Source organism: Pongo abelii, chromosome 6, assembly GCF_028885655.2.
Source record: "Pongo abelii isolate AG06213 chromosome 6, NHGRI_mPonAbe1-v2.0_pri, whole genome shotgun sequence".
NCBI classification, from domain to species: domain Eukaryota; kingdom Metazoa; phylum Chordata; class Mammalia; order Primates; family Hominidae; genus Pongo; species Pongo abelii.
The window spans coordinates 60901860-60928118 of record NC_071991.2 but is presented as its reverse complement, the minus strand read 5'-3'; the positions used below and the strand labels follow the sequence as shown (position 1 = coordinate 60928118).

Below are 26259 nucleotides of genomic sequence, written 5' to 3'. Positions count from 1 at the left end.
CCTCAGCCTCTCAAAGTGCCTGGGATTACAGGTGTGAGCCATGTTGTCCAGCCTCACAATCCCACTTTCCTACAAATATACATATAAAAAAAATGACAAATTTATAAAGTTATTAGTTTCATTACTTTTTAAAAACAAAAGACTGGAAACAAAGTGCACATTATAGAGGACTGGTAAAAAAAAAATTACAATACATCTATACAATGAAATCTTTTCTGTCAAAAATTGTTTTTAATAAAGATTGAAGATGGCTTTTAGTTCTAAAATGGAAAGATGTCCAAGAGAGAATATTAAATAATAAAATCAAGATGCCAAGCAGTGTGTATAGCATGTTGCATTTGTTTATAAGAAGAGGAGAAATATAAGAACATATATTCATTTTTGCTTTTATTTGCATAAAGAAAGTTGGGAAAGATATGCAAAAAGTTAATAAAAATGATTACCCCAGTGGGAGGTAGGAAAATGAGATAAATGTTGACAGGGATAGGAGCAAGACTTTCAAGTTCCATCTTTAAAAAAAAATTACTGCCAGGTGCGGTGGCTCATGCCTGTAATCCCAGCACTTTGGGAGGCCGAGGCGGGCGGATCACGAGGTCAGTAGATTGAGACCATCCCAACACGGTGAAACCCCACCTCTACTAAAAATACAAAAAATTAGCCAGGCGTGGTGGCAGGCGCCTGTAGTCCCAGCTACTCGGGAGGCTGAGGCAGGAGAATGGCGTGAACCTGTGAGGCGGAGCTTGCAGTGAGCCGAGATCGTGCCACTGTGCCACTGCACTCCAGCCTGGGCGACAGAGCTAGACTCTGTCTCAAAAAAAAAAAAAAAAAAAAAATTCAAATGATAATTCAAAAAATTTATCAAAAGAAATTATGTGTATGCATTAACAAATTTTAAAATAATTTTTAAAACTACATAATATTAATGTACATAGCATAAACTAAGAGAAAATATCCTCAGATTATTTCTTAAAATTAAACTATTAGATTATCATCCTTTATCATTCTTAAATTTAGTTTAATTTTTATATAATAGATAACATGTGGTCTTCTAGGTTACTAGAAAATATAAATGTTGTGTCCTTATCATCCCTTGCTTCTCTAACATCTAAATTAATTGTCCCATTTCTCTGTCTTATTTTCATAATTCCAGTTCCACTAAGAAAGTTCCCATCTCAAGAGGATGCTGTCTGATTTCTTGTTATTCGCCATCCGTGTGATCCATGGGGAAAAAAAAAAGGTATTAAAGAAGAGAAGCATATTAATATTATTACTCCTTTCTAACTTTACAGAGTGGCTACTCTTTTAAATTCTTTTGAGACAAACACCTGAAAGAAAATGTTGATATGTGAGATAAGCAATAAGCAGTGTTTGAATACATGCATATGTTAAAGGACACCATTAAAATTAAAAATAACTCTAGAAAAGAAACAAAGCATGCAAAATTGCCTTATGTGGCTTTCTAGAAGTAAAATAAATGTTGAAAAACTAGAGTTTGTTTCTTAAAAAGCAAGCAGAGCTAAAGGTATATCTTGCAGTCTATAGTTTACTAGTGACAAACCTTGTATATTGATCTCTATGTCTGACTTCTGACTATTGATCAGTTTCCATGGTGCCATGGTGGTGGCAGGGGTGGTGGTAGTTGTTATTTGTTGGACCCCTAAAATCCTAACAAACTTCAGCTACAAGTCATATATATAATGACACGCCAAGTCTCATGATCATTTAACTCATTTTTATTGAGCACCTACTAAGAGCCAAGTATCTTCCAAGTATACAAGTACGTTATTCTAAGTATGGGGAATTTAATGGTGAGCAAAACAAAACACGTATCCTTGCTCTCAGGGAGCTTACAATTATGAAATATTAGACACATCAAACTAAAAATAACACTTTGACTATATAACTAAATAGACAGTTAGAGCTATCTTTAAAGATAAAGTTCTTTAAAGGATCTTTAAAGGTAAAGTATAAGACATTGTGGGATCATACAATGAGATGAGTTGGAGAGGAACCTAATCTAGATTGAGGGATCATGGAGAAATGACATATAGAGTAAACATGAAGGATAAGTGGGAGTTTGCTGAAAGAGAAAATAGAATGAGGAAGAGCCCCGGGCAGGAAGTAGTTTGGCATGCTCAGGACCCTCAAATTGTCTATTATGTTTACTTACCTATGGTTTATGTAAAATATTTAAATTCTAAATCAACGTTCTGCACACTTTCTATAAAAAGCCAGAAAGTAAATACTTTAGACGTTGTGAGTCATACAGTGTCTGTTGTAACTTCTCAACTTTGTCATTGCAGCACGAAAGCAGCCATAAGCAATATGTAAATGAATAGGCGTGGCTGCACTCACAAAACGTTATTTACAAAAACAGGTGGTAGGGAGGTGGCCCATAGGTTACAGTTTGCCAATCCCTGTTCTATCAGGCCCTTCTAAAACTCAGTTATAAACTTCAGTTGCATAAAGATATTTATTTTGATCAATACATATTTATTGGAAATCTATTGTCTTAATTCATTTGTGTTGCTATAAAAGAATACAGGGTAATTTATAAAGAAAAGAGGTTTATTTGGCTCATGGTTCTGCAGGCTGTGCAAGAAGCATGGCACTAGCACCTGCTTCTGATGAGAGCCTCAGGCTGCTTCTACTCGTGGCAGAAGGTGAAGGGGAGCTGGTGTGTGCAGAAATCATGTGCTGAGAGAGCAAGCAAGAGAGAGAGGAGGGAGGTAGTAGGCTCTTTTAAACAACCAGCTCTCACAGGAACTAATAAAGCAAGAACTCATCCATTACTACAAGGACAACATAAAGCCATTCATAAGGGTGCTACCTCTATGACCCAAACACTTCCCATTAGGCCTCACCTCCAACATTGGGGATCAAATTTCAACATAATATTGGAGGGGGTCAAACAAACCAAACTATAGTATCTATTGAGTGCTGGGAATCATAATAGAGAGGCATTGTCCCTTCTATTAAGTTAACATAACAAAATTTATAGATATTAAACAAATACTAATACAATAACTAAAGAATACATGTAAGATTGAACTGTAAGTATATGTAACTAATGAGAAATTTAGGTCCTGTAAGAGCATATAATAGGGAACTAATCCAGGCTGGAAGACCAAGAAAATCCTCCATAGAAAAGTGATATTTCTTTTTTCTTTTTATTATACTTTAAGTTCTAGGGTACATGTGCACAACGTGCAGGTTTGTTACATATGTATACATGTGCCATGTTGGTTTGCTGCACCCATTAACTCATCATTTACATTAGGTATTTCTCCTAATGCTATCCCTTCCCCAACCCCTGATCCCACGACAGGCCCTGGTGTGTACTGTTCCCCACACCATATCCAAGTGTTCTCATTGTTCAATTCCCACCTATGAGTGAGAACATGTGGTGTTTGGTTTTCTGTCCTTGCGATAGTTTGCTCAGAATGATGGTTTCCAGCTTCATCCATGTCCCTACAAAGGACATGAACTCATCATTTTTATGGCTGCATAGTATTCCGTGGTGTATATGTGCCAAATTTTCTTAATCCAGTCTATCATTGATGGACATTTGGGTTGCTTCCAAGTCTGCTATTGTGAATAGTGCCACAGTAAATATACGTGTGCATGTGTCTTTATAGTAGCATGATTTATAATCCTTTGGGTATATACCCAGTAATGGGATGGCCGGGTCAAATGGTATTTCTTGTTCTAGATCCTTGAGGAATCGCCACACTGTCTTCCACAATGGTTGAACTAGTTTACAGTCCCACCAACAGTGTAAAAGCGTTTCTATTTCTCCACATCCTCTCTAGCACCTGTTGTTTCCTGACTTTTTAATGATCACCATTCTAACTGGTGTGAGATGCTATCTCATTGTGGTTTTGATTTGCATTTCTCTGATGACCAGTGATGATGAGCATTTTTTCGTGTATCTTTTGGCTGCATAAATGTCTTCTTTTGAAAAGTGTCTGTTCATGTACTTTGCCCACTTTTTGATGGGGTTGTTCGATTTTTTTCTTGTAAATTTGTTAAGTTCTTTGTAGATTCTGGATATTAGTCCTTTGTCAGATGAGTAGATTGCAAAAATTTTCTCCCATTCTGTTGGTTGCCTGTTCACTCTGATGGTAGTTTCTTTTGCTGTGCAGAAGCTCTTTAGTTTAATTACAACCCATTTGTCAATTTTGGCTTTTGTTGCCATTGCTTTTGGTGTTTTAGTCATTAAGTCTTTGCCCATGCCTATGTCCTGAATGGTATTGCCTAGTTATTCTTCTAGGGTTTTTACGGTTTTTGGTCTAACATTTAAGTCTTTAATCCATCTTGAATTAATTTTTGTATAAGGTGTAAGGAAGGGATCCAGTTTCAGCTTTCTACATATGGCTAGCCAGTTTCCCAGCACCATTTATTAAATAGGGAATCCTTTCCCCATTTCTTGTTTTTGTCAGGTTTGTCAAAGATCAGATGGTTGTAGATGTGTGGTGTTATTTCTGAGGCCTCTGTTCTGTTCCATTGGTCTATCTCTCTGTCTTGGTACCAGTACCATGCCGTTTTGGTTCCTGTAGCCTTGTATAGTTTGAAGTCAGGTAGTGTGATGCCTCCAGCTTTGTTCTTTTTCCTTAGGATTGTCTTGGCAATATGGGCTCTTTTTTAGTTCCATATGAACTTTAAAGTAGTTTTTCCCAATTCTGTGAAGAAAGTCATTGGTAGTTTGGTGGGGTTGGCATTGAATCTATAAATTATCTTGGGCAGTATGGCCATTTTCACAATATTGATTCTTCCTACCCATGAGCATGGAATGTTCTTCCATTTGTTTGTGTCCTCTTTTATTTAGTTGAGCAGTGGTTTGTAGTTTTCCTTGAAGAGATCCTTCACATCCCTTGTAAGTTGGATTCCTAGGTATTTTATTCTCTTTGTAGCAATTGTGAATGGGAGTTCACTCATGATTTGGCTCTCTGTCTGTCTGTTATTGGTGCATAAGAATGCTTGTGATTTTCGCACATTGATTTTGTATCCCAAGACTTTGCTGAAGTTGCTTATCAGCTTAAGGAGATTTTGGGCTGAGACAGTGGGTTTTCTAAATATACAATCATGTCATCTGCAAACAGGGACAATTTGACTTCTTCCTCTTTTCCTAACTGAATATCCTTTCTTTCTTTCTCTTGCCTGATTGCCCTGGCCATAACTTCCAACACTATGTTGAATAGGAGTGGTGAGAGAGGGCATCTCTGTCTTGTGCCAGTTTTCAAAGGGAATGCTTCCAGTTTTTATCCATTCAGTATGATACTGGCTGTGGGTTTGTCATAAATAACTCTTATTATTTTGAGGTACGTTCCATCAATACCTAGTTTATTGAGAGTTTTTAGCATGAAGAGCTGTTGAATTTTGTCTAAGGCCTTTTCTGCATCTATTGAGATACTCATGTGGTTTTTGTCATTGGTTCTGTTTATGTGATGGATTATGTTTATTGATTTGCATATGTTGAACCAGCCTTGCATCCCAGGGATGAAGCACGCTTGATCATAGTGGATAAGCTTTTTGATGTGCTGCTGGATTCGGTTTTCCAGTATTTTATTAAAGATTTTCTTATTGATGTTCATCAGGGATATTGGTCTAAAATTCTGTTTTTTTCTTGTGTCTCTGCCAGGCTTTGGTATCAGGATGATGCTGGCCTCATAAAATGAGTTAGGGAGGAGTCCCTCTTTTTCTATTGATTGGAATAGTGTCAGAAGGAATGGTACCAGCTCTTCTTTGTACTTCTGGTAGAATTTGACTGTGAATCCGTCTGGTCCTGAGCTTTTTTTGGTTGGTAAGCTATTAATTACTACCTCCATTTCAGAACTTGTTATTGGTCTATTCAGGGATTCGACTTCTTCCTGGTGTAGTCTTGGGAGGGTGTATGTGTCCAGGAATTTACCCATTTCTTCTAGATTTTCTAGTTTATTTGCATAGAAGTGTTTATAGTATTCTCTGATGGTAGTTTGTATTTCTGTGGGATCAGTGGTGATATCCCCTTTATCATTTTTTATTGTGTCTATTTGATTCTTCTCTTTTTTCTTCTTTATTAATCTTGCTAGCGGTCTATCAATTTTGTTGATCTTTTCAAAAAACAAACTGCTGGATTCACTGATTTTTTGAGAGTTTCTTGTGTCTTTATCTCCTTCAGTTCTGCTCTGATCTTAGTTATTTCTTGCCTTCTGCTAGCATTTGAATTTGTTTGCTCTTGCTTCTCCAGTTCTTTTAATTGTGATGTTAGGGTGTCGATTTTAGATCTTTCCTGCTTTCTCTTGTGGGAATTTAGTGCTATGAATTTCCCTCTACACACTGCTTTAAATGTGTCCCAGAGATTCTGGTACATTGTGTCTTTGTTCTCACTGGTTTCAAAGAACAACTTTATTTCTGCCTTCGTTTCGTTATTTACCCAGTAGTCATTCAGGAGCAGGTTGTTTAGTTTCCATGTAGTTGTGTGGTTTTGAGTGAGTTTCTTAATCCTGAGTTCAAATTTGATTTCACTGTGGTCTGCGAGACAGTTTGTTATAATTTCTATTCTTTTACACTTGCTGAGGAGTGCTTTGCTTCCAACTATGTGGTCAATTTTGGAATAAGTGTGATGTGGTGCTGAGAGTAATTTATATTCTGTTGATTTGGGGTGGAGAGTTCTGTAGATATCTATTAGGTCTGCTTCGTGCAGAGCTGAGTTCAAGTCCTGGATATCCTTGTTAACCTTCTGTCTCATTGATCTAATATTGACAGTGGGGTGTTAAAGTCTCCCATTATTATTGTGTGGGAGTTTAAGTCTCTTTGTAGGTCTCTAAGGACTTGCTTTATGAATCTGGGTTCTTATGTATTGGGTGCATATATATTTAGGATAGTTAGCTCTTCTTGTTGAATTGATCCCTTTACCATTATGTAATGCCCTTCTTTGCGTCTTTTGATCTTTGTTGGTTTAAAGTCTGTTTTATCAGAGACTAGGATCGCAACCCCTGCTTTTTTTTGCTTTCCATTTGCTTGGTAGGTCTTCCTCCATCCCTTTATTTTGAGCCTATATGTGTCTCTGCATGTGGGATGGGTCTCTTGAATACAGCACACTGACGGCTCTTGACTCTTTCCAATTTAGCAGTCTGTGTCTTTTAATTGGGGCATTTAGGCCATTTACTTTTAAGGTTAATATTGTTATGTGTGAATTTGATCCTGTGTTTATGATTTTAGCTGGTTATTTTGCCTGTTAGTTGATGCAGTTTCTTGCTGGCATCAGTGGTCTTTACAATTTGTCATGTCTTTGCAGTGGCTGGTACTGGTTGTTCCTTTCCATGTTTAGTGCTTCCTTCAGGAGCTCTTGTAAGGCAGGCCTGGTGGTAACAAAATCTTTTAGCATTTGCTTGTCTGTAAAGGATTTTATTTCTCCCTCATTTATGAAGCTTAGTTTGGCTGGATATGAAATTCTGGGTTGAAAATTCTTTCCTTTAAGAATGTTGAATATAGGCCCCCACTCTCTTCTGGCTTGTAGAGTTTCTGCCGAGATATCCTCTGTTAGTCTGATGGGCTTCCCTTTGTGGGTAACCCAACCTTTCTCTCTGGCTGCCCTTAACATTTTTTCCTTTATTTCAACCTTGGTGAATCTGACAATTATGTGTCTTGGGATTGCTCTTCTCAAGGAGTATCTTTGTGGTGTTCTCTGTATCTCCTGAATTTGAATGTTGGCCTGCCTTGCTAGGTTGGAGAAGTTCTCCTGGATAATATCCTGAAGAGTGTTTTCCAGCTTGGTTCCATTCTCCCCATCACTTTCAGGTACACCAATCAAATGTAGATTTGGTCTTTTGACATAGTCCCATATTTCTTAGAGGCTTTGTTCATTTCTTTTTATTCTGTTTTCTCTAAACTTCTCTTCTTGCTTCATTTCATTAATTTGATCTTCAATCACTGATACCCTTTCTTCCACTTGATCAAATCAGCTACTGAAGCTTGTGCATGTGTCACGTAGTTCTCTTGCCATGGTTTTCAGCTTCATCAGGTCATTTAAAGTCTTCCTTACACTGTTTATTTTAGTTAGCCATTCATCTAATCTTTTTTCAAGGTTTTTAGCTTCCTTGTGGTGGGTTCGAACATCCTCCTTTAGCTTTCTAAAGCATCCTCCTTCTGACTTTCTGAAGCCTACTTCTATCAACTTGTCAAAGTCATTCTCTGTCCAGCTTTGTTCCATTGCTGGTGAGGAGCTGCAATCCTTTGGAGGAGAAGGGGCACACTGGTTTTTATAATTTTTAGCTTTTCTGCTCTAGTTTCTCCTGATCTTTGTGGTTTTATCTACCTTTGGTCTGTAATGGTGGTGACCTACAGATGGGGTTTTGGTGTGGATGTCCTTTTTGTTGATATTGATGCTATTCCTTTCTGTTTGTTAGTTTTCCTTCTAACAGTCAGGTCCCTCAGCTGCAGGTCTGTTGGAGTTTGCTGGCGGTCCACTCCAGACCCTGTTTGCCTGGGTATCACCAGCGGAGGCTGCAGAACAGCAAATATTGCTGCCTGATCCTTCCTCTGGAAGCTTCATCTCAGAGGGGCACCTGGCTGTATGAGTTGTCAGTTGGCCCCTACTGGGAGATGTCTCCAAGTTAGGCTACACAGGGGTCAGGGACCCACTTGAGGAGGCAGTCTGTCCATTCTTAGAGCTCAAAAACCGTGCTGGGAGAACCACTGCTCTCTTCTGAGCTGTCAGACAGGGACGTTTAAGTCTGCAGAACTTTCTTCTGCCTTTTGTTCAACTATGCCCTGCCCCCAGAGGTGGAGTCTACAGAGGCAGGTGGGCCTTACTGAGCTGTGGTGGGCTCTGCCCAGTTCAAACTTCCTGGCAGCTTTGTTTACCTACTCAAGCCTCAGCAATGGTGGATGCCCCTCCCCGAGCCAGGCTTGCCACCTTGCGGTTCAATATCAGACTGCTGCACTAGCAGTGAGCAAAGCTCTGTGGGCATGGGACCTGCTGAGCTAGGTGTGGGATATAATCTCCTGGTGTGCCATTTGCTAAGACCGTCGGAACAGCACAGTATTTAGGTAGCAGTGCCCCAATTTTCCCGGTACAGTCAGTCATGGCTTCCCTTGGCTAGGAAAGGGAAATCCCCCGACTCCTTGCACTTCCTGGGTGAGGCGATGCCCACCCCTGCTTTGACTTGCCCTCCGTGGGCTGCACTCTTTGTCCAACCAGTCCCAGTGAGATGAACCAGGTACCTCAGTTGGAAATGCAGAAATCACCCATCTTCTGCGTCGATCAGCTGGGAGGTGCAGACCAGAGCTGTTCCTATTTGGCCATCTTGGAACGGACCTAAAGAACACTCGGAAAAGTGATATTTCAAGGTAAACCCAGAAGGTTGTGTAGGTGTTGGCCAGGTAAAGAGTAGGGAGAGAGAATATCTCAGAGAGCAGACACAGCACAATGAAGGCCCAAATAGGAAAGTTGATTGGCATATTTAAGGAGCAGAAACGAGGCCAATGGACAGAAATACAGGGAGTGAAGAAGAAAATTATGTTAGATGAGCCTAGGAGGTAGGGTCCAAAATATGTGGGGCCTTATAGTGCAATGGAAGAATTTTGAAAACATTTTAGACTTCATATGATATTAATTAGACATTCATGTTAGTGGAAGCTCCACTTTGATAATCTAAATTTGAGGCCCTTGATGGAGTTTTTCTGAGCTAAACTGGTTTCCAGGTATGAAATCTGAGCTGAAGGGAGAGATTTCAGGATCATAAGCTGTAGGAGTAGATGAGCTTATGTGTGGAGTGGAAAGGTTAAGGCTAAGACTAGGGGTACAGAAGGATGAGTCAGCAAAGGAGATGCTGGTACATTCAGAGAAAAAGGAGGTGAATCAGAGAGACAAGAGAAAGTAATGGTCAAGAGTTGTCAAATATCTGATAAAGATCCATGTGGTTTGCAATTAGAAGGTCTTACTGATAGCAGGTTTATAACTTGATTCAGATAGAACCTAGATCACAGTGGTTTCATGATTACACCTAAGGTGAAGAACCAGAGACAATGAATAGAAACATCTTTTTAAAGAAGCCTTGCTACAAGACTTGCTCTTCTGGCCAAGATGAAGAAACAGGAACTGGATTTACCCTCCCTGCTGAAACAACTAAAACACTAGACAAAAATATATGAAACAACACTTAAAACATTGGACGTCAGTAAAGGACAGTAATATCTTAGAGATAGAAAACAAATGACAAGAGCCATACAGTGGTCCCAGATCACTGCCTGATATGGTTTGGCTGTGTCCTCACCCAAATCCCATCTTGAAATGTAGTTTCCTTAATCCCCACGTGTTGTGGGAGGGACCTGGTGGGAGATAATTGAATCATGGGGGCGGTTACCTACATGCTGCTGTTCTCATGATAGTGAGTGAATTTTCACAAGATCTGATGGTTTTATAAGAAGTTTTTTCCCCTTTGCTCGCCACTTCTCTCTCCAGCTGCCATATGAAGAAGGACGTGTTTGCTTCCCCTTCCACCATAATTGTAAGTTTCCTGAGGGCTCTCCAGCCATACAGAACTGTGAGTCAATTAAACCTCTTTCCTTTATAAATTACCCAGTCTTGGATATTTCTTCATAGGAGCATGAGAATACACTGCCTGAAGGAGTCTTCCAGGCTACAGTGCAGAAGGAAGGATATGAATCATCCTGGCCAAGGAGCTGGGGCTGGAAGTGTAGGGAGCCAGGGCAGCCAGTGTCCACAGGAAGAGTATCAGGTAAAAGAAAGAATACTCTGAAAGTCTGAAGGGTGTCCCCCTTGAGGATTTAGTTGATTATTGATCAGATTTTACACAAGAACAAACCACCTGAGACCACGAAAAGAACCACACAAAAAGATAAGAGTAAACTGTGTCTGATGCTGACCAAGGGCTGGGAATAGTGTCTATCTCAACAGCCAGAGGGGAGAGCTGTGCAATTTGAGGTGTGTGTGTTGGGGGGAAGTCAGTTACCAGTTAAAGTAAAAAGAAGGAATTTTGCCTCAAAGTGTGGAAAGAGTAAACCTAGTCTAAAACCAGCTCTGGTCCCACCTAACAAAACTCACATCCAAGACCTGAATGGATAAAACTGTCTCTAAATTTTTAATTGTCTCAGAACAAGCTCAAGAACAGTCATAGAAATAGAAAAAAAAAAAAAAACAACAGGTAAAATCCACAATATCTGACATCCTATCAAAAATTATCAGGCATACAAAGAAGAAAAATATAAGCCATAATGTGGAGAAAAATCAATCAACCCAAAGTATACAAAAATCACACAGATGTTAGTAGTACAAAAGTTATTATTAATGTATATTCAAGAAGCTAGAGAGAAGAGTGGACGTGTTTAGATATGGAAGATATAAGAAAGATTCATTGCTTTGTATTGTCCTGTAACTTAAAAAAAAGATTCAAGTTGAAACTCTAGAGATGAAAGCTACCAGGTATAAGGTGCAAAATACACTGGATAGGATTGGCAGTAATCAGATATTACAGAAGAAAACATTAGTGAACTCACAGACATAGCAATAGAGACTATCCAAAATAAAATATAAAGGAAAAAATGAGCAAAACAGAAGCAAAAACAGATCACCAACAAACTGTGGGCCAATATACACTCACCATCTGACTCAGCCATTCTGGTTTTAAGTATTTTCCAAGAGAATTAAAGGCTTATGTCCATACAAAGACTTGCATATGAATGTCAAGGCAGCTTTATTCATAAAAGTTTCAAGTGAAAATAACCAAAAATTCATGAGCAGTAGAATTGATTAAAAATTTTGAAGTATATCATATAATGAAATACTGCCCAGCAATAAAAAAGAATAAACTATTGCTACATTTAACAATGTGAGTGGATTCAAAAATAATGATGCTAAGTGAAAGAAGTCAGACAAAGAGTACTTACTGTGGAACTATATTTATGTGCAATTCTAGAAAATGCAAACAAATCTCTAGTGATAGCAGATCAGTGGAGCAGGGGGTGAGGAAGAGGCAAAAGGAAGGAATTACAAAGGTACATGTGGAAATTTGGGGAAGTGATGTATAATCTTCATTTTCTTGGTTTCAGTGATGGCTTCCTGAGCATATAACACACATGCGTATGTGTAAGAATATATCCAGTTGAATATTTTACACATTTGTAGCTTTGTATATATTCAGCAGTATCTATTCATTGCTTCTGCTTCTTTATCTTAGGTTTAGTCATGAAACCACTGGGTTTCATGTGGTCCAGGTTCTATCTGAATCAAGCTATGGACCTGCTATCAGTAAGACCTCCTAATTGCAAACCACATGGACCTTTACCGGTTATTTGACTTCTCTCGATCATTACCTTCTCTAGTCTCCACTGATTCACCTCCTTTTGAATCTCAACAAGTTCAATAGTATCTCAATGTTATCTTAACAAAGCTGTTAGAAATAAACAACTTGACTTTGAAACAAAGGAGAGAAATGGCTCAGCAGCTAGGAGAAGATGCAGGGTTGAGTTGCAAACAGTTGGTTTTGTTTGTATTTTGGACAGGGGATGTGGCTTGGACTGGAGAGAAAGGACATAAGGATGTAAACACACATGTAGGGCATATCACCCCCTATTTTTTATTCTCTAAATCCTTAACCCTGAGAATAAGTTCTTATTCTTGATAATCAATGACATTATCTTAAGCTAAATTAATCAAGCCTCCACAGTGTTCTTCTCTCAACAGTGGTGTGGGCCTCCCTAGAAGTAATTTTTCCCAAATTCAGTGATAACTTTTAAGTTCAGATTTTAATTGATATGAATCTGTGATACACTCTAAAATAAGATTATTTTATTGAAAAGTGGACTGTAACTTTCCCTTATCTAGGAAGGGCTCTAAGTTAGAAGATGTTTTGCACTTTTACCGAAGGCTCTGTCTTGTAAGCACCCCTGAGCAACTCTGAGAGCCTTGATTTTTGTGTCCTCAGCATGTGTTTGTGTAATACAGAAAGAGAAGCAGTTGCCAAGTGAAAGTGATGTTGGGCTCCAAAATTATAGTTTGATCCCACAAATGCACAAACACATACATGCAAAGGATTGTTTGCTTCACAGTTTTTGATATTTAATTCAATGCTGTTGGAACAGCACAAAAACTAAGTGTCAGTTTAACAGAATCACTTGTCCTTTCAGCATTAAAATAACATGCAACTTAATGCTTTAATTTCCCAACATGCCTTTTTATTTAGAAAGATTCAGACTTTTATTTCATTTAGAAATAAAATGCCATTTTATTTAGAAAGATACAGGAGCATTCATTCACGGAACTTTCAGATCTCAGTCCACTGCATAAAATCTTGATCCTGTAATAATAGTTTCTGTATCTTGCATATTCATTCAACAGGTTTAGCGTGATGAGCAAATTAATGTTCATCGTTTTTAACATGTTTCATCTTAATCAGAACCCACATTCTCAATTAACATTAATTGAACGTACGTAGGACTACACAAGGGTTAGTAAATAAGACAGAAACTTGTTCATTTAACTACCGTCACTTTGGACCAAAAAAGAAAAAAATATATATTTTTAAAATTGAGCTTAAAAGAGTCTCTAGAAGCTGGAAGCGTGGCTCTTTTTCAGCAAACTGGGGGAATAGGTTTACCGTGTTCCCCCTCTGGGGAATTTTGAGTCGCCACACTCATGTCTCGACGGAGCCTGGCTCACTGCGTCTGAGCGAGTACTTGAGGAAGGCTGATCTCCTAGAAAAACGAGCCGAGAGAAGGGGCAGAAGCCCCTGAAACCACGCGCGGGGGTGGGGTGGGGAGCGCAGCTTTGGAACCCTCTAGCTGGAGACTTCTGGCAGCTGCCTCCGACTTGTTCTAAGTGCAGGAAAAATCTGCGCCCAGTTGCCTCACTCCAACAGCGCGCAGTTGTGCCCGGCGAGGATGCCGCCTAGTCCTGGAGATGCCCCACTACAGAGGATTCAGGTGCTTCCTACTCCGGCGCGCAGTGGGTTGGTAGTCCTGTTGGCAGGAGACAAGAATCGTCTGGGCTGCTCCTATCTCTGGCAGGACTAGACGGGGCGTGAAGGAAAGAAGGAAAGCAGGGATCGGGCACTGCCCGAGGGCAGATACTTGGGCTTTGGTGTTGTCCAGCGCGCTCGGAGCGCGCTGCCTCGCTCGCCCGGTCCCAGGCCCCGCTTCTTCGGGCAGTGCCTGGGGCGGGAGGGTTGGGGTGTGGGTGGCTCCCTAAGTCGACACTCGTGCGGCTGCGGTTCCAGCCCCCTCCCCCGCCACTCGGGGGCGGGAAGTGGCGGGTGGGAGTCACCCAAGCGTGACTGCCCGAGGCCCCTCCTGCCGCGGCGAGGAAGCTCCATAAAAGCCCTGTCGCGACCCGCTCTCTGCACCCCATCCGCTGGCTCTCACCCCTCGGAGACGCTCGCCCGACAGCAGAGTACTTGCCGCCCAGCCACGCCCGCGCGCCAGCCACCGTGAGTGCTACGACCCGTTTGTCTAGGGATGGGAGCGAACGGGGCGCCCGTGAACTTGCTAGAGGCGCAGCCTCCCGCTCTGTGGAGCCCTGGGGCACTGGGAGGAGAGCGCCCCACTCCCCAGCCGGGACTATGCCGGCTCCGCGCCCCGACGCGGACCAGCCGTCTTGGCGGCTAAATTCCACTTGTTCCTCTGCTCCCCTCTGATTGTCCACGGCCCTTCTCCCGGGCCCTTCCCGCTGGGCTGTTCTTCTGAGTTACCTTTTAGCAGATATGGAGGGAGAACCCGGGACCGCTATCCCAAGGCAGCTGGCGGTCTCGCTGCGGGTCGCCGCCTTGAGGCCCAGAAAGCGGTGCGCGGTAGGAAGGTTTCCCCGGCAGCGCCATCGAGTGAGGAATCCCTGGAGCTCGGGAGCCCCGCGCCCTGCCACCTCCCTGGATTCTTGGGCTCCAAATCTCTTTGGAGCAATTCTGGCCCAGGGAGCAATTCTCTTTCCCCTTCCCCACCGCAGTCGTCACCCCGAGGTGATCTCTGCTGTCAGCGTTGATCCCCTGAAGCTAGGCAGACCAAAAGTAACAGAGAAGAAAGTTTTCTTCCCAGACAAGAGTTTGGGCAAGAGGGGAGAAAAGTGACCCAGCAGGAGGAACTTTCAGTTCGATTTTGAATGTCTAAACTGGCGGGGCCCCCACCTTGCACTCTCGCCGCGCGCTTCTTGGTCCCTGAGAATTGGAACGAAGTTGCGCGAAGTTTTCAGGTGGAGCAGAGGGGCAGGTCCCGGGCAGACGGCGCCCGGAGCCCGCAAGGTGGTGCTAGCCACGCCTGGGTTCTCTCTGCGGGACTGGGACGAGAGCGGATGGGGGGTCGCGGGTAGTAGCAGGAGGAGGATCGCGGGAGGCAGAGGAGGGAGGTGCTGCGCGTGGGTGCTCTGAATCCCCAAGCCCGTCCGTTGAGCCTTCTGTGCCCGCAGATGCTAGGTAACAAGCAACTGGGGCTGTCCGGACTGACCCTCGCCCTGTCCCTGCTCGTGTGCCTGGGTGCGCTGGCCGAGGCGTACCCCTCCAAGCCGGACAACCCGGGCGAGGACGCACCAGCGGAGGACATGGCCAGATACTACTCGGCGCTGCGACACTACATCAACCTCATCACCAGACAGAGGTGGGTGGGACGGCGGGACCGACTCCGGGAGCGCCAGTGCCTGCACACCAGGAGATCCTGGGGATGTTAGGGAAAGGGATTGTTTCTTTTCCTTCCCTCTATCCCAGGGCAGGACAGTATCAGGCACTTAGTCAGCTCTAGGTAAATGTTTGTACAGGGCACACTCTACACAAAATGGGTACCTTCCATTTTGTGCAACTACAGTCACAGAGTCTTGATCCCCAGATTCAGGTTCCCCAGGCTGGTAGGCTGGCAATCTCCTCTCACTCACCTCTTATGGTTTTTTGTGGTTCTTACAGCAGTGAGGCTCTGTCCAGAAATCTCGAAAGTACCCAGTGAAAGGGGCAAGAATGCGCCAGAGAAATGTTGTAGGGAGAAACGCTAGCAAGGTGTCTAGGAAAAACAGAACGACCACCAAAGAAAACCAAACCAAGGAGTAAACTGCAGGGTTGCCACAGACATTGTCAGACTTTCCGGCCTGCCCAGGGCTAATTGAATGACAATATTTAGAAAAAGACAAATAGAGCTATTTTCTTTTCTTCTGTACTGTGTTTTTTTGCAGTCTCACTCCCATATTTGAAAATCCTAGTCCCAATAATTAGAGATTTAGCCTGAAAACAGTTTATCTAAAATGCAGAGATCTCCCTATTTTATAGCTATGAATTCTGAAAAGAAAGTGCCCACTTGGTATTTCATTAAGAAGAAACTTACGTTGGTCCAGTAACTTTAGGATGAATTCAGGGATTACATGGAATCTGAGCAATTGTAAACTTTATTCTGAACATTCAGAAAGTCAAAATGAAATGCCATATTTTCACTCTCAACAATGACAATTAAGGGAAAAATCAAATCCAAACCATTTTACAAATTACATAGGATTTGAATTTTGTTTTCAAAATTGGTTGATCTTAGTTCTAAATCATTTAATATCTTATTTTAATTACTGAGATTAAATGATTTTAGTCATTTGACCATATCTAAAGGATAAGCCCTTTAGAAGCATTAATGGTAGTTAACATGTTTAAATTATACGTTTAAAGTATTGTGGGGTTTATTTATTTATTTATTTAGACCATATTTTTACTGTTTACAAGTCAGGGAGTAGTTGGAAACAATCCAAAAGGGGGAGGGTTTATACTTTTAAAATAAAGTTTGCTTTTTCCTGTTTCATCAAAAACGTATTTAACATCCTAAAAAACTTTTGAAAAAGCCCCAATTTATATAGAATCTGAAAAACATGAAAATGCCGGAATTAAATAGTATTTATTTGTGATCCCTTGAAATCTGATCATTTTAATTAGCAAAAAGCAATAATATTTTATATTCCATACTTCCCAGAAAGTTAATTGATTCAAATTCTTGCTACGCTATGCTGTCATGCAGATCAAAGAGAACTTGTACAAACAAAAAGATATTTTTTCTAGAAAAACCTGTTAGTTATTTAGCTATAGCATTATATACAGTAGAACTCATTTTTCCGAAGATGATTGCTATAAAGCTTTACCATTTTACAAAGCTCTAGCATTTTAAAATGTTTTCCTAGGCATTATCTCATTCAGTCTTTACCTCAAAGATTTGAAGGGAATATAATTATGTCCATTTCACAAATCATGAAGCTAAGGACATTTCATGAAAGCTATTTTTATAGGAATTATGGAATTGGAGCCCTCCTTTGAGTTTCTTTGGATGTTGTCACCACCATCAACAGGCAGTGTTATCTCCAACATGTTTGATGAGAAAAAAACATAAGGGAAAGGGACTTGGGTTTCATGGCAAGAGATTCAGCTTAGATGGCAATGAGCTGGTCTCTGAAGCAGAGTTTCCTGTCTCATCTTCGTATAAACTCCTTCTTAGAAACCAGCAGAGGCTCTTAATGTACATCCATCTTCTCCTTCCCAGCACAGACACCCACTCCTATGTGTGTTTCTGAAAATTACAGGGTCATTTGTGGATGTGCTTTAATTTAGTATAGATATAATCTGATATCATTATCTTTCTTTCCCCCCCACCCCCTTTCCCCCTGCACTCAATTTGTGCTTAATTCCTGTTGCTGTATATATACCCCTGGCTCATTGCTTCTGGAAGCTGCATTACTTATTCTAGAGTGTGGGTCTCCTACGATTTACTTATATAGCCCCCTAAATTAGTGGTTCTCAACTGGGGGTGATTTTATGCTCCCCAGGTGTGATTTGGCAGTGTCCAGAGATATTTTTGGTTTTCACAACTGGAGGTGTGCACTGCTGGTATCTAGGTGTCTAGATGCCAAGGAGGCTGCTAAATATCCTACCATACCCAGGACAGCCCCCATTACACAGAATAGCCAGTCCCGGAGAAACTCAGCCTTAGATTAGTGTTTCTCCTTCCTGGCTGCCCATTAAAATCATCAGGGGAGCTTTTAAAGTACACTGATGCTGGGATCCACCCCTGACCAATTAAATCAGACCCTCTGGGATGGGGCCTGGGCTTTAGAGTGTGTTTTTAACACTCCCCAGGTGATTCTAATGTGCAGCCAGGTTTGAGAATCTTTACTCCAAGGACTCAATCTTTGAAAGTTACAGCATTATAGAGAGGAAGGATGATCCAGAATTAATTAAAGAAGGAAGAAGAGTGAACAATGCTGAACTGGATGCAAGATTATCACTGTGCAAATCCTCCTATTTCAGATTTAGGTTCTTTACTGGTAAATTGGAGAAAACAGTTGGCAGTTCTTTTACTCACTGGAGCATGATGAAGATAAATGAGTTACAGTTGCCCTAGACTTTTATGATTAGTAAAACCAATGGATGGACAGAATAAATAAGTATAAGCAGGTGCCTATAGTCTAATATCGCAACTCCAGAAAACCTTTGAGGAAATCTCACACATGATGGGAGTGGGACAGGGGATTGTTTTGTTTTTGCTTCCCTTGAGTCTCAGCAAAAGAACAGTAATAGAAAATATTTCCAAAAAATTTAGATATAATTTTGCTGGGCAATTAGAATATACCCTCTGTCAGCTTTGTTCAGTTGTTGGACCTATTAACCAATCCATACCAGGCTAATTTATTTCTAAACAAAGTGGCAAATGGTGTCCAATGCCTTTTCTGAGAAAGGCAAAAATGGCCTCTTCAAAAGATGCAATTTGGTATAGACTTGTCTGACCCTTTTGTAGTGTTCTGGAGTGGGGAGCATATACTACCCTCACAGGTAAACGAAACCTTACCTGTATGTATTGTCTCACCCATATCCTGCTACAGGAGAAAAAAAAAAAAAAGAACATTTCCATGGATCAGTTAGATTCCTTTAGACTTACAGGGGGGCTAAAATCACAGCATCAGGAAAGACTTTAGCATTTGGCACCTTGAATGAATATGGAAAATATAAGACCCAGGGTCTGTTGGTAGCCAGAAGAATGGATGCATTTCAACAGCAGTAATTTGCATGTGTGTATCACTTTGTCACTTTGAAAGCATTGTGACTCACATTTCACACTGGGTGTTCACAAAAACTCTGATTTAAGCAGGGGTTGTTTTACAAATGAGAAAATTGGGATTCAAAGACACAGGTGGGTCTTAGATGGCAATCTGCTGATTTTTTTTTCTAGGACTGTCTTTGAAATATCATCTGGTCTCCTTGTTAAGATTTAAACTGCTGTGTATCATCAGAACAATAGCCAATTAACTACTTGTGGAAACATTTACAATCATGCTTCCATGTTTTCAAATTTCCTGTCACCTAGTTATAAAAGTATGTATCTCTATACATATTATTTGTGGTTGTTTAAAAAGGCAGGAATTTGACTAGGAATTTTGGTTTGGTTTAAATAACCTCCTAGATTATTTATTGAGTATTTGAGCAAAATTTAAATATATATATATAAATAATTTGAAATAATATTTATGATAATGTTTCTGATAATATATGCTTCGTACACCTAGCTTGCTTGTTACAGATGAACAACTGACAGTAATGTTTAGTTTTCATATCCCAAATAGGAGACTATCTTCCTTTTTCCTGAAGGTTTTTATGCCTATTCCAAACTTGCTTTAAAAGACTGTTTTTTTTCCAGATATGGAAAACGATCTAGCCCAGAGACACTGATTTCAGACCTCTTGATGAGAGAAAGCACAGAAAATGTTCCCAGAACTCGGTATGACAAGGCTTGTGATGGGGATATTGTTGCAGAGCTCAAGGTGCCCAGGGGAGGGAAGTCAGAGACAGGTGCCTGGTGGGAGCCACCGCCAAGCTTCTAGACTAGGGGAGATTTCGGCAGAAATGAGGATGAAGAAGCAGGCAGAGGAGACCTCTCTTTTCATGTACTCATTGTCAAATCTCTAAACTTCTCTGGAATAATATTTTTTAGCCCAGGTTATTTGGTGCTCCTTTGACAATTTTAAAAATAATTGATTTTTAACTTAGAAATTATATAGAATTTCTAACATTGTTGGAGTCAGGGGAGTATAGAGTGAGTCCCTGACTCTAAATTGAAATGACCAACTGTCCCTCTCTGGCTGGGAAGATCTGTAGTTTTTATACATGTGGAGTGTCCAGATATCCTAGGAAATGTCCCACGTGGTTTTTACTCCAACTTTCCCAGTTTTACATGAAGCTGTAGGTAAATTAGGTGCTCTGGATTACTTTTTGACATATTTTAGTTCAACTTGTGTCACATAGTGATTTATTATATTCAATGAATGCACGTTGAATGACAGTATTCTTAGGAGTTTATCTGTAGTCTCAGGACTTTCTTGTAGTTTGGGTCTGTCTTGGAAAGAAGTGCCCACCAATGTCTAAGTGTTAAACATTGAGCTAAGATTTTCTGGTGCCTCCTGGACAAGGAGTGCTGCTGAAGAGGAGCCTGGTCCTCTTCCATCTTCATAACCTTCTGGCTCTTCAGTCCTTGCTTCCTGTCTCTAACCACAGTAAGATCATAGTTCACAGGGTCCACCCACGTCTGTGGCAGCTTGGCTGCCTTAAACCCAGAGTTCTACAATGTCAAGAACCAAGTTCCCCAGAAGAGGTCACTAGAACACTTGCTCAGTGAGTGTGACTGACATGTGGCTCTCCATCAAGTTCTCCCTAGAGACTCAGCAGGGTGACCCGCTGGGCCACCCACCTTCCCTTCTAACCTCCCTCAGTTCTCTTGTGAAATGGCCAGCCAGCACGAAGGGTGTTAGTATAGAGCTGTGAGATTTGTTTTCTCTAAAGGGAACAACGATTTGAACTGAGATAAAACTCCAGTGCTCCTGTCCCTGGAGGAACCAGCCCAGACTTAAATAGCAAATGCAAGGGAAACAGGCAGAAAATTTGTAAGGGTTACCTTTTTTTAATTAAAAAATTATTATTATTATTATTATTCAGAGACAAGGTCTCCTTCTGTCACTCAGGCCAGAGTGCAGTGGTGCAATCATAGCTCACTGCAGCCTCGAGCTCCTGGCCTCAAGAGATCCTCCTGCCTCAGCCTGCCCAAGTGCTAGGATTACAGTTGTGAGCCATAATGCCTGGCGAGGGTTGTCTTTAATACGAAGCAGTAAATGTCTTTCCATGTTTCACTGACATGCATATGATGTTTGCCACAGTAAAAAGTTTAAGGTAGACTATATCGACTTACTGTTAGAAAAATAACAGCGCAGACCTACTTAGAACCTTGGTTTTTTGTCTTTGTTTTGTGGCCCAAGGTCACACAGTTAGTGCATGAAGGAAAATTAATTGCACCCTGATTGACAGACTCCATCATGTGCAGTTAGAAGGAGACAAAACTTGACAGTCTTGAAGTTGCCTATGAGTGCTATTTTATTAAAAAGGTCTTATTACAGTCTAACAAGTAGCATCTTACTACATAATAAAGCTGGCAGGAAACGGAAGCATATTTAGAGTTGAGGAACAATAACTTTCCTGTTACAGCTTCATGTGATTTCTGTAATTTTGATTTTCAAAAGATTGTGGTGTTCTTCAGCTCCTTTGATACATACAGAGCCTTTCAAATGCTCCCTCTGATGTTTGCCCGAGACGCCTGTCAACATCGTGGAATGCTGCTCAGCTGGGGCTGTGCATATTGTGCCTCCGCCCCGCGATCTGATATTCCACATGGCTTCTTATTTAGAATGCCAACAGGAGACTTTTCAACAGTTCCCGGTCATCTTTCACTTCAGATCTAAATGTCTCACCCTTGCTAATACCTCAGGAAGTTGGGCAGCTTCCCTTACATGCTTTGCTTCTTATGTTTTACAGGCTTGAAGACCCTTCAATGTGGTGATGGGAAATGAGACTTGCTCTCTGGCCTTTTCCTGTTTTCAGCCCATATTTCATCATGTAAAATGAGAATCCACTCATCCTACCAATGCATGCAGCCATTGTGCTGAATTCTGCAATGTTTTCCTTTGTCATCATTGTATATATGTGCGTTTAAATAAAGTATCATGCATTCAAAAGTGTATCCTCCTCAATGAAAAATCTATTACAATAGTGAGGATTATTTTCATTAAACTTATTATTAACAATTAGTCATTATAGTCTCCCTCAACTAGCAGATTCAGGGTTTGTTTCGCTAATATTAAAACAGTGGCTATGAAGATATGATTATTCATGATAACCAAGATCAGCTGTGTGGGTGTGTGTGTATGTGTGTATGTGTGTAAAACATATAGATGCATTTGAAGATATTGATCAAAGGAATGCTAATTTGGGAAATTTTTCTGAGCTCTCCCCCCATTAACATGGAACCCTTGCTAACCTTGTTAACCAGTGCTGTCAGCAGAAGGACTTCCTGACTAACTAGAGCTTCCTGTGGAATGTCCTTTATCCCTCTGTCTAATATGGCAGCCACTAGCCGCATGTGGCTTTTGAGCCCCTGAATGTAGTTAGTGCAAATAAAGAGATGAGTTTTAAATTTTATTTAATTTTAATGAATTTTAACTCAAATGGCCATTAAGTCTCTAGTGGCTACCATATCAGACTGCTGAGGTCTATACATCTATTTTGGTCACTACTGTTAGAATTTGAGTCAGAAATACAATGAGTGGGATGATTATCTTTTCACACAACATGGGGTGTGTTAATTAATTTAGCTGAAACTTATTAAACTTCCTCCTTCAAGTACCTATTTGCATGGGCTTACTTTAGAATGAATGTTATTATATTTTTACATGTCATTTCTAAATCAAAGAAAATGAGTCTCATCCCATAGTGGTACTTCATACCACACTGTAAAAAATATGTATAAATGTGTTTATGTGACATCTTAAAACTTTACCAAAAAATGCATGAATAGCAATATTCATCATGACCTAGGGAATCTTGTAGAATATACAATATTCTCTGCATATAAAAAATTATAACTTTTTTTCAGGCAATGGAGTCAGTGTTGCTGCAAAGTGTAATTTCCTTTAATGAAACTAAGATAAAATTGTTCCACGATTTCCCTAAAATTTCCTTTATTTTTATTTCTTTATTCTTGGAACTAAATACCAATATGTAAAGCATTTTTAAGATCTAAAAAGTTAAGTAAGTCATAATTTATTACACATCAAAGCTATTAACCTAGTATATCTGGGAATTTTCTTTATTAAAATTAGTAATACACAAAGAAAGTTGACGGAAAAGTCCATCTTTCAGCATGAATAAGCTGAGTACTCATTACCACGCATATAGTCATATACCACTTCACTACATTTTGGTCAATGATGGCCCACACACATAGCAGTGGTCCCATAAGATTATGATACTGAATGTTTTCTGTACCTTTTCTATGTTTAGATACACAAATACTTACCATTATGTCACAATTGCCTATAGTATTCAGTACAGTCACTTGCTGTATAGGTTTGTAACCTAGAAGCAATAGGCCATATCATATACCCTAGGAGTATAGAAAGCCATACCATCCAGGTTTGTGTAAGTACATTCATTCTATGATGTTTGCCCAACAACAAGATCACCTAACAATGCATTTCTAAGAAAGTACCCCTATTGATAATTGATGCATGACTGTAGAACTCTTGATTACATGCAGAAGAGCAAACAGGAATAATGTATATGATCCATTCAGAGAGAATCCAGGAATTCGATTTTAAACAAAAATTTTAATCTCTTACCTCATCAAACCTAAATGCCTAGAAAACTTAGCATTAAACAACCGCATTTTACTTAAACTCAACCCAGGCCTTGATCCCTCTGCTTCTTCACCTCATCTTATTAGAAGGAGGACTTAACCTTCACACCGTGTGGGCCCCATGAACCTGACTCAGTGACTTTCAAGCTCTCTGACCTTCAAATTCACTACATGGCTGAGTTCTCATCCATGAGATGGGGATAATTTTTCCTGCCTAAATTTCCATGTATACCTTTATGGGAATCAAAATTCAGGTTAAGATAATGTTACAAGTAATAGAAAAGAAGTGGGTAAAAATGAAGTTCTTGATGACTCCTGTGTTGAATTCTAAATCCCTAATGAACCAGAATTAGCTTTCAGAAATAAAATGATAGCAAACTTTTAAAAAACTGCAAAACTGCATTTCAGGAGATTCTCTATAGTAACATTTCTCAAACGTTTTCAGGTTTAGAATGGGAATAGGTTTGAAATAGGTTTAAATAGGTTTTAGAATAGGTTTAAAGGCACTGGATCACTCAGCTGTCATTGCAAACAATAATAATGATAATGCTTACTAGAGTTATAGTAAGAACAATCTAGCCTTCATTAATGAGATCCCTATGAGCAACATAATCATTATTAAGTAAATCCATCAGCACTTATTAAGGTCTCCTCTCACCCTAGCTCTAGTCCATCATCTATGAGGTATAATGTATGCATAATTTTTTGCAAGTGTCATGTTTTTATTTTGATTCCTGCAATACCCAAGACATACTCAAGCAGATGAATACTCCCTCAATTTTCACAGAAAGGTCTATAGGAAGTAAGTGACTTATCCTACCTCATTCAAGTTAGTGGGACAAGACAGCAGCTCCTCTTTACTTGAAAACTTTGCCCTGCTTGACAATGTCTTCCAGAAGTGAATGCAAGTGGAGATCAGGTTGTGTATGATCTAGTTAAGAGCATAACTCTGGTGTACCACACTGAAAACAAATTAGAGAGTAACGAAGTACTAAACAAATTGTGTGAGAAGTATTTAGAAAAGGAAATTAGTGTGGGCTGACTAGTTGAAAAATGCTTACTAGAGAATGTGGATTGACCTGAGAATAGTAGGTTTTGGGTCTGGGCTAAAAACTGTGTGGATTAGCACAGCTTGTGAAGGGAACCTTCAGAGCTCTACTTGACAGGAACAGAGAGAGAGTAGCAGAGGCTAGATTGATGAACTAGGTCTAAGAATGGCCAAACTCATTCATTCACTTAACATGTTTTCATCACCTAATATGTATTGGTACTAAGCACTGAGGATACAATTGTACTAAGCACTGAGGATACAAAGATTAGTTTCTCAGGGAATTTACCATCTAATGAGGGAGGCAAATAATTACAGTACATTGTTGGAAGTGCGGAGATGTGTCAGAGGTTTGAGAAGTAGTTAGGTGCTAGAACCTTCCCACTCATCATGCTTCCCTTTGCAGTTTCCTAACAAGGGAGCTGTACATACAAGAGTCAGTTGCCAACTAGGAAACAGAGCCAGGTGAACAAGCATCCAATGAGGCCCAAATGTAGGGCTGCCTGGTAAGCTGAGTCAGGGTGCCTGGCTGCCGCCCAAGCCTCTAGAGCACCCCTGTTTCCAAACCAAATCTCAGCAGCCTAGTGAAGAGTGACAGGAAAAGTAAGGTTTCTGGGGAAGATTCCCAAATTCACTTACACAAATAGCCACATAGATCAGAAAGGCTAGCCTGTCACTTCTAGCAGCAGATGGAAAAAGAGAAGCGCCACTTGTGACTGCTCATTACCTTTCAATTGTGTCCCTGCCTGTTAAGACAATGTGGCCTAATGGATCAGTCAGAATAGCAACTGTCTCCCATGCAGAGGGAGACAGGAAAAGAGAAAGAAGAGAGGCCAGAGGTCTTATGGGTTAAGGCTAAAATGTGGACATCCTATAGACCATTCAAATTCAATATGTTGGCTGGGCACAGTGGCTCACAGCTGTAATCCCAGCACTTTAAGAGGCCAAGGCAGGCGGATCTCCTGAGATCAGGAGTTTGAGACCAGCCTGGCCAACATGGTGAAACCCCATCTCCACTAAAAATACAAAAATTGCCGGGGTATGGTGGCACGTGCCTGTAGTCCCAGGTACTTGGGAGGCTGAGACAGGAGAATCACTTGAACCTGGGAGGTGAAGATTGCAGTGAGCCAAGATCACGCCATTGCACTCCAGCCTGGGCGACAGAGTGAGATCTTGTCTCAAAAAAAAAAAAGTTCAGTATGTCCAAAATTGGTATTTCCTATTTCAGGGTAGCAATATCTCCTTCCCTAACAAGAAGTGGGCTGTGCTTTTACTGGGGTAGTGAAGGGCACTCACCCCAGGCTGAGGATAGTGCAGGAGTAGGACAGAATTCCTAGGGCAGCTGACTGATGCTTGAGCTGAGGTTTGAAGAATGAGCAGCAATTGCCAAATGAAGAATGCCAGATAGGAGGTAGAGAACATGCAGATATGACACAGTAATGCATATTTTGATTACTTTTTAATTATTTGTGATTCCCATACTTTGAATTTGATAGTGGTAGGCCTGGATAACTGGGTTATGTTCCAAGGAGAAAACC

General features: G+C 40.6%; 1 protein-coding gene across 1 annotated transcript; it reads left to right on the top strand.

Moving 5' to 3' along the window:
- Positions 1 to 13844: 13844 nt before the first annotated feature.
- NPY (neuropeptide Y) lies at positions 13845 to 21994 on the top strand. Its single transcript, XM_002818138.6, has 4 exons — positions 13845 to 14429; positions 15398 to 15585; positions 19633 to 19713; positions 21795 to 21994. The coding sequence occupies exons 2-4, from the start codon at positions 15398 to 15400 to the stop codon at positions 21817 to 21819; spliced, it is 294 nt and encodes a 97-aa protein (XP_002818184.1). The 5' UTR covers positions 13845 to 14429; the 3' UTR covers positions 21820 to 21994.
- The last annotated feature ends 4265 nt before the right edge of the window (positions 21995 to 26259 follow it).

Excerpts from the sequence above, each read along its gene's own strand:
- NPY (XM_002818138.6), top strand. The coding sequence starts at position 15,398 with ATGCTAGGTAACAAGCAACTGGGGCTGTCCGGACTGACCCTCGCCCTG. Across the intron at positions 15,586-19,632 it reads AACCTCATCACCAGACAGAG|ATATGGAAAACGATCTAGCC; the intron begins GTGGGTGGGACG and ends TTTTTTTTCCAG. Across the intron at positions 19,714-21,794 it reads GAAAATGTTCCCAGAACTCG|GCTTGAAGACCCTTCAATGT; the intron begins GTATGACAAGGC and ends TATGTTTTACAG.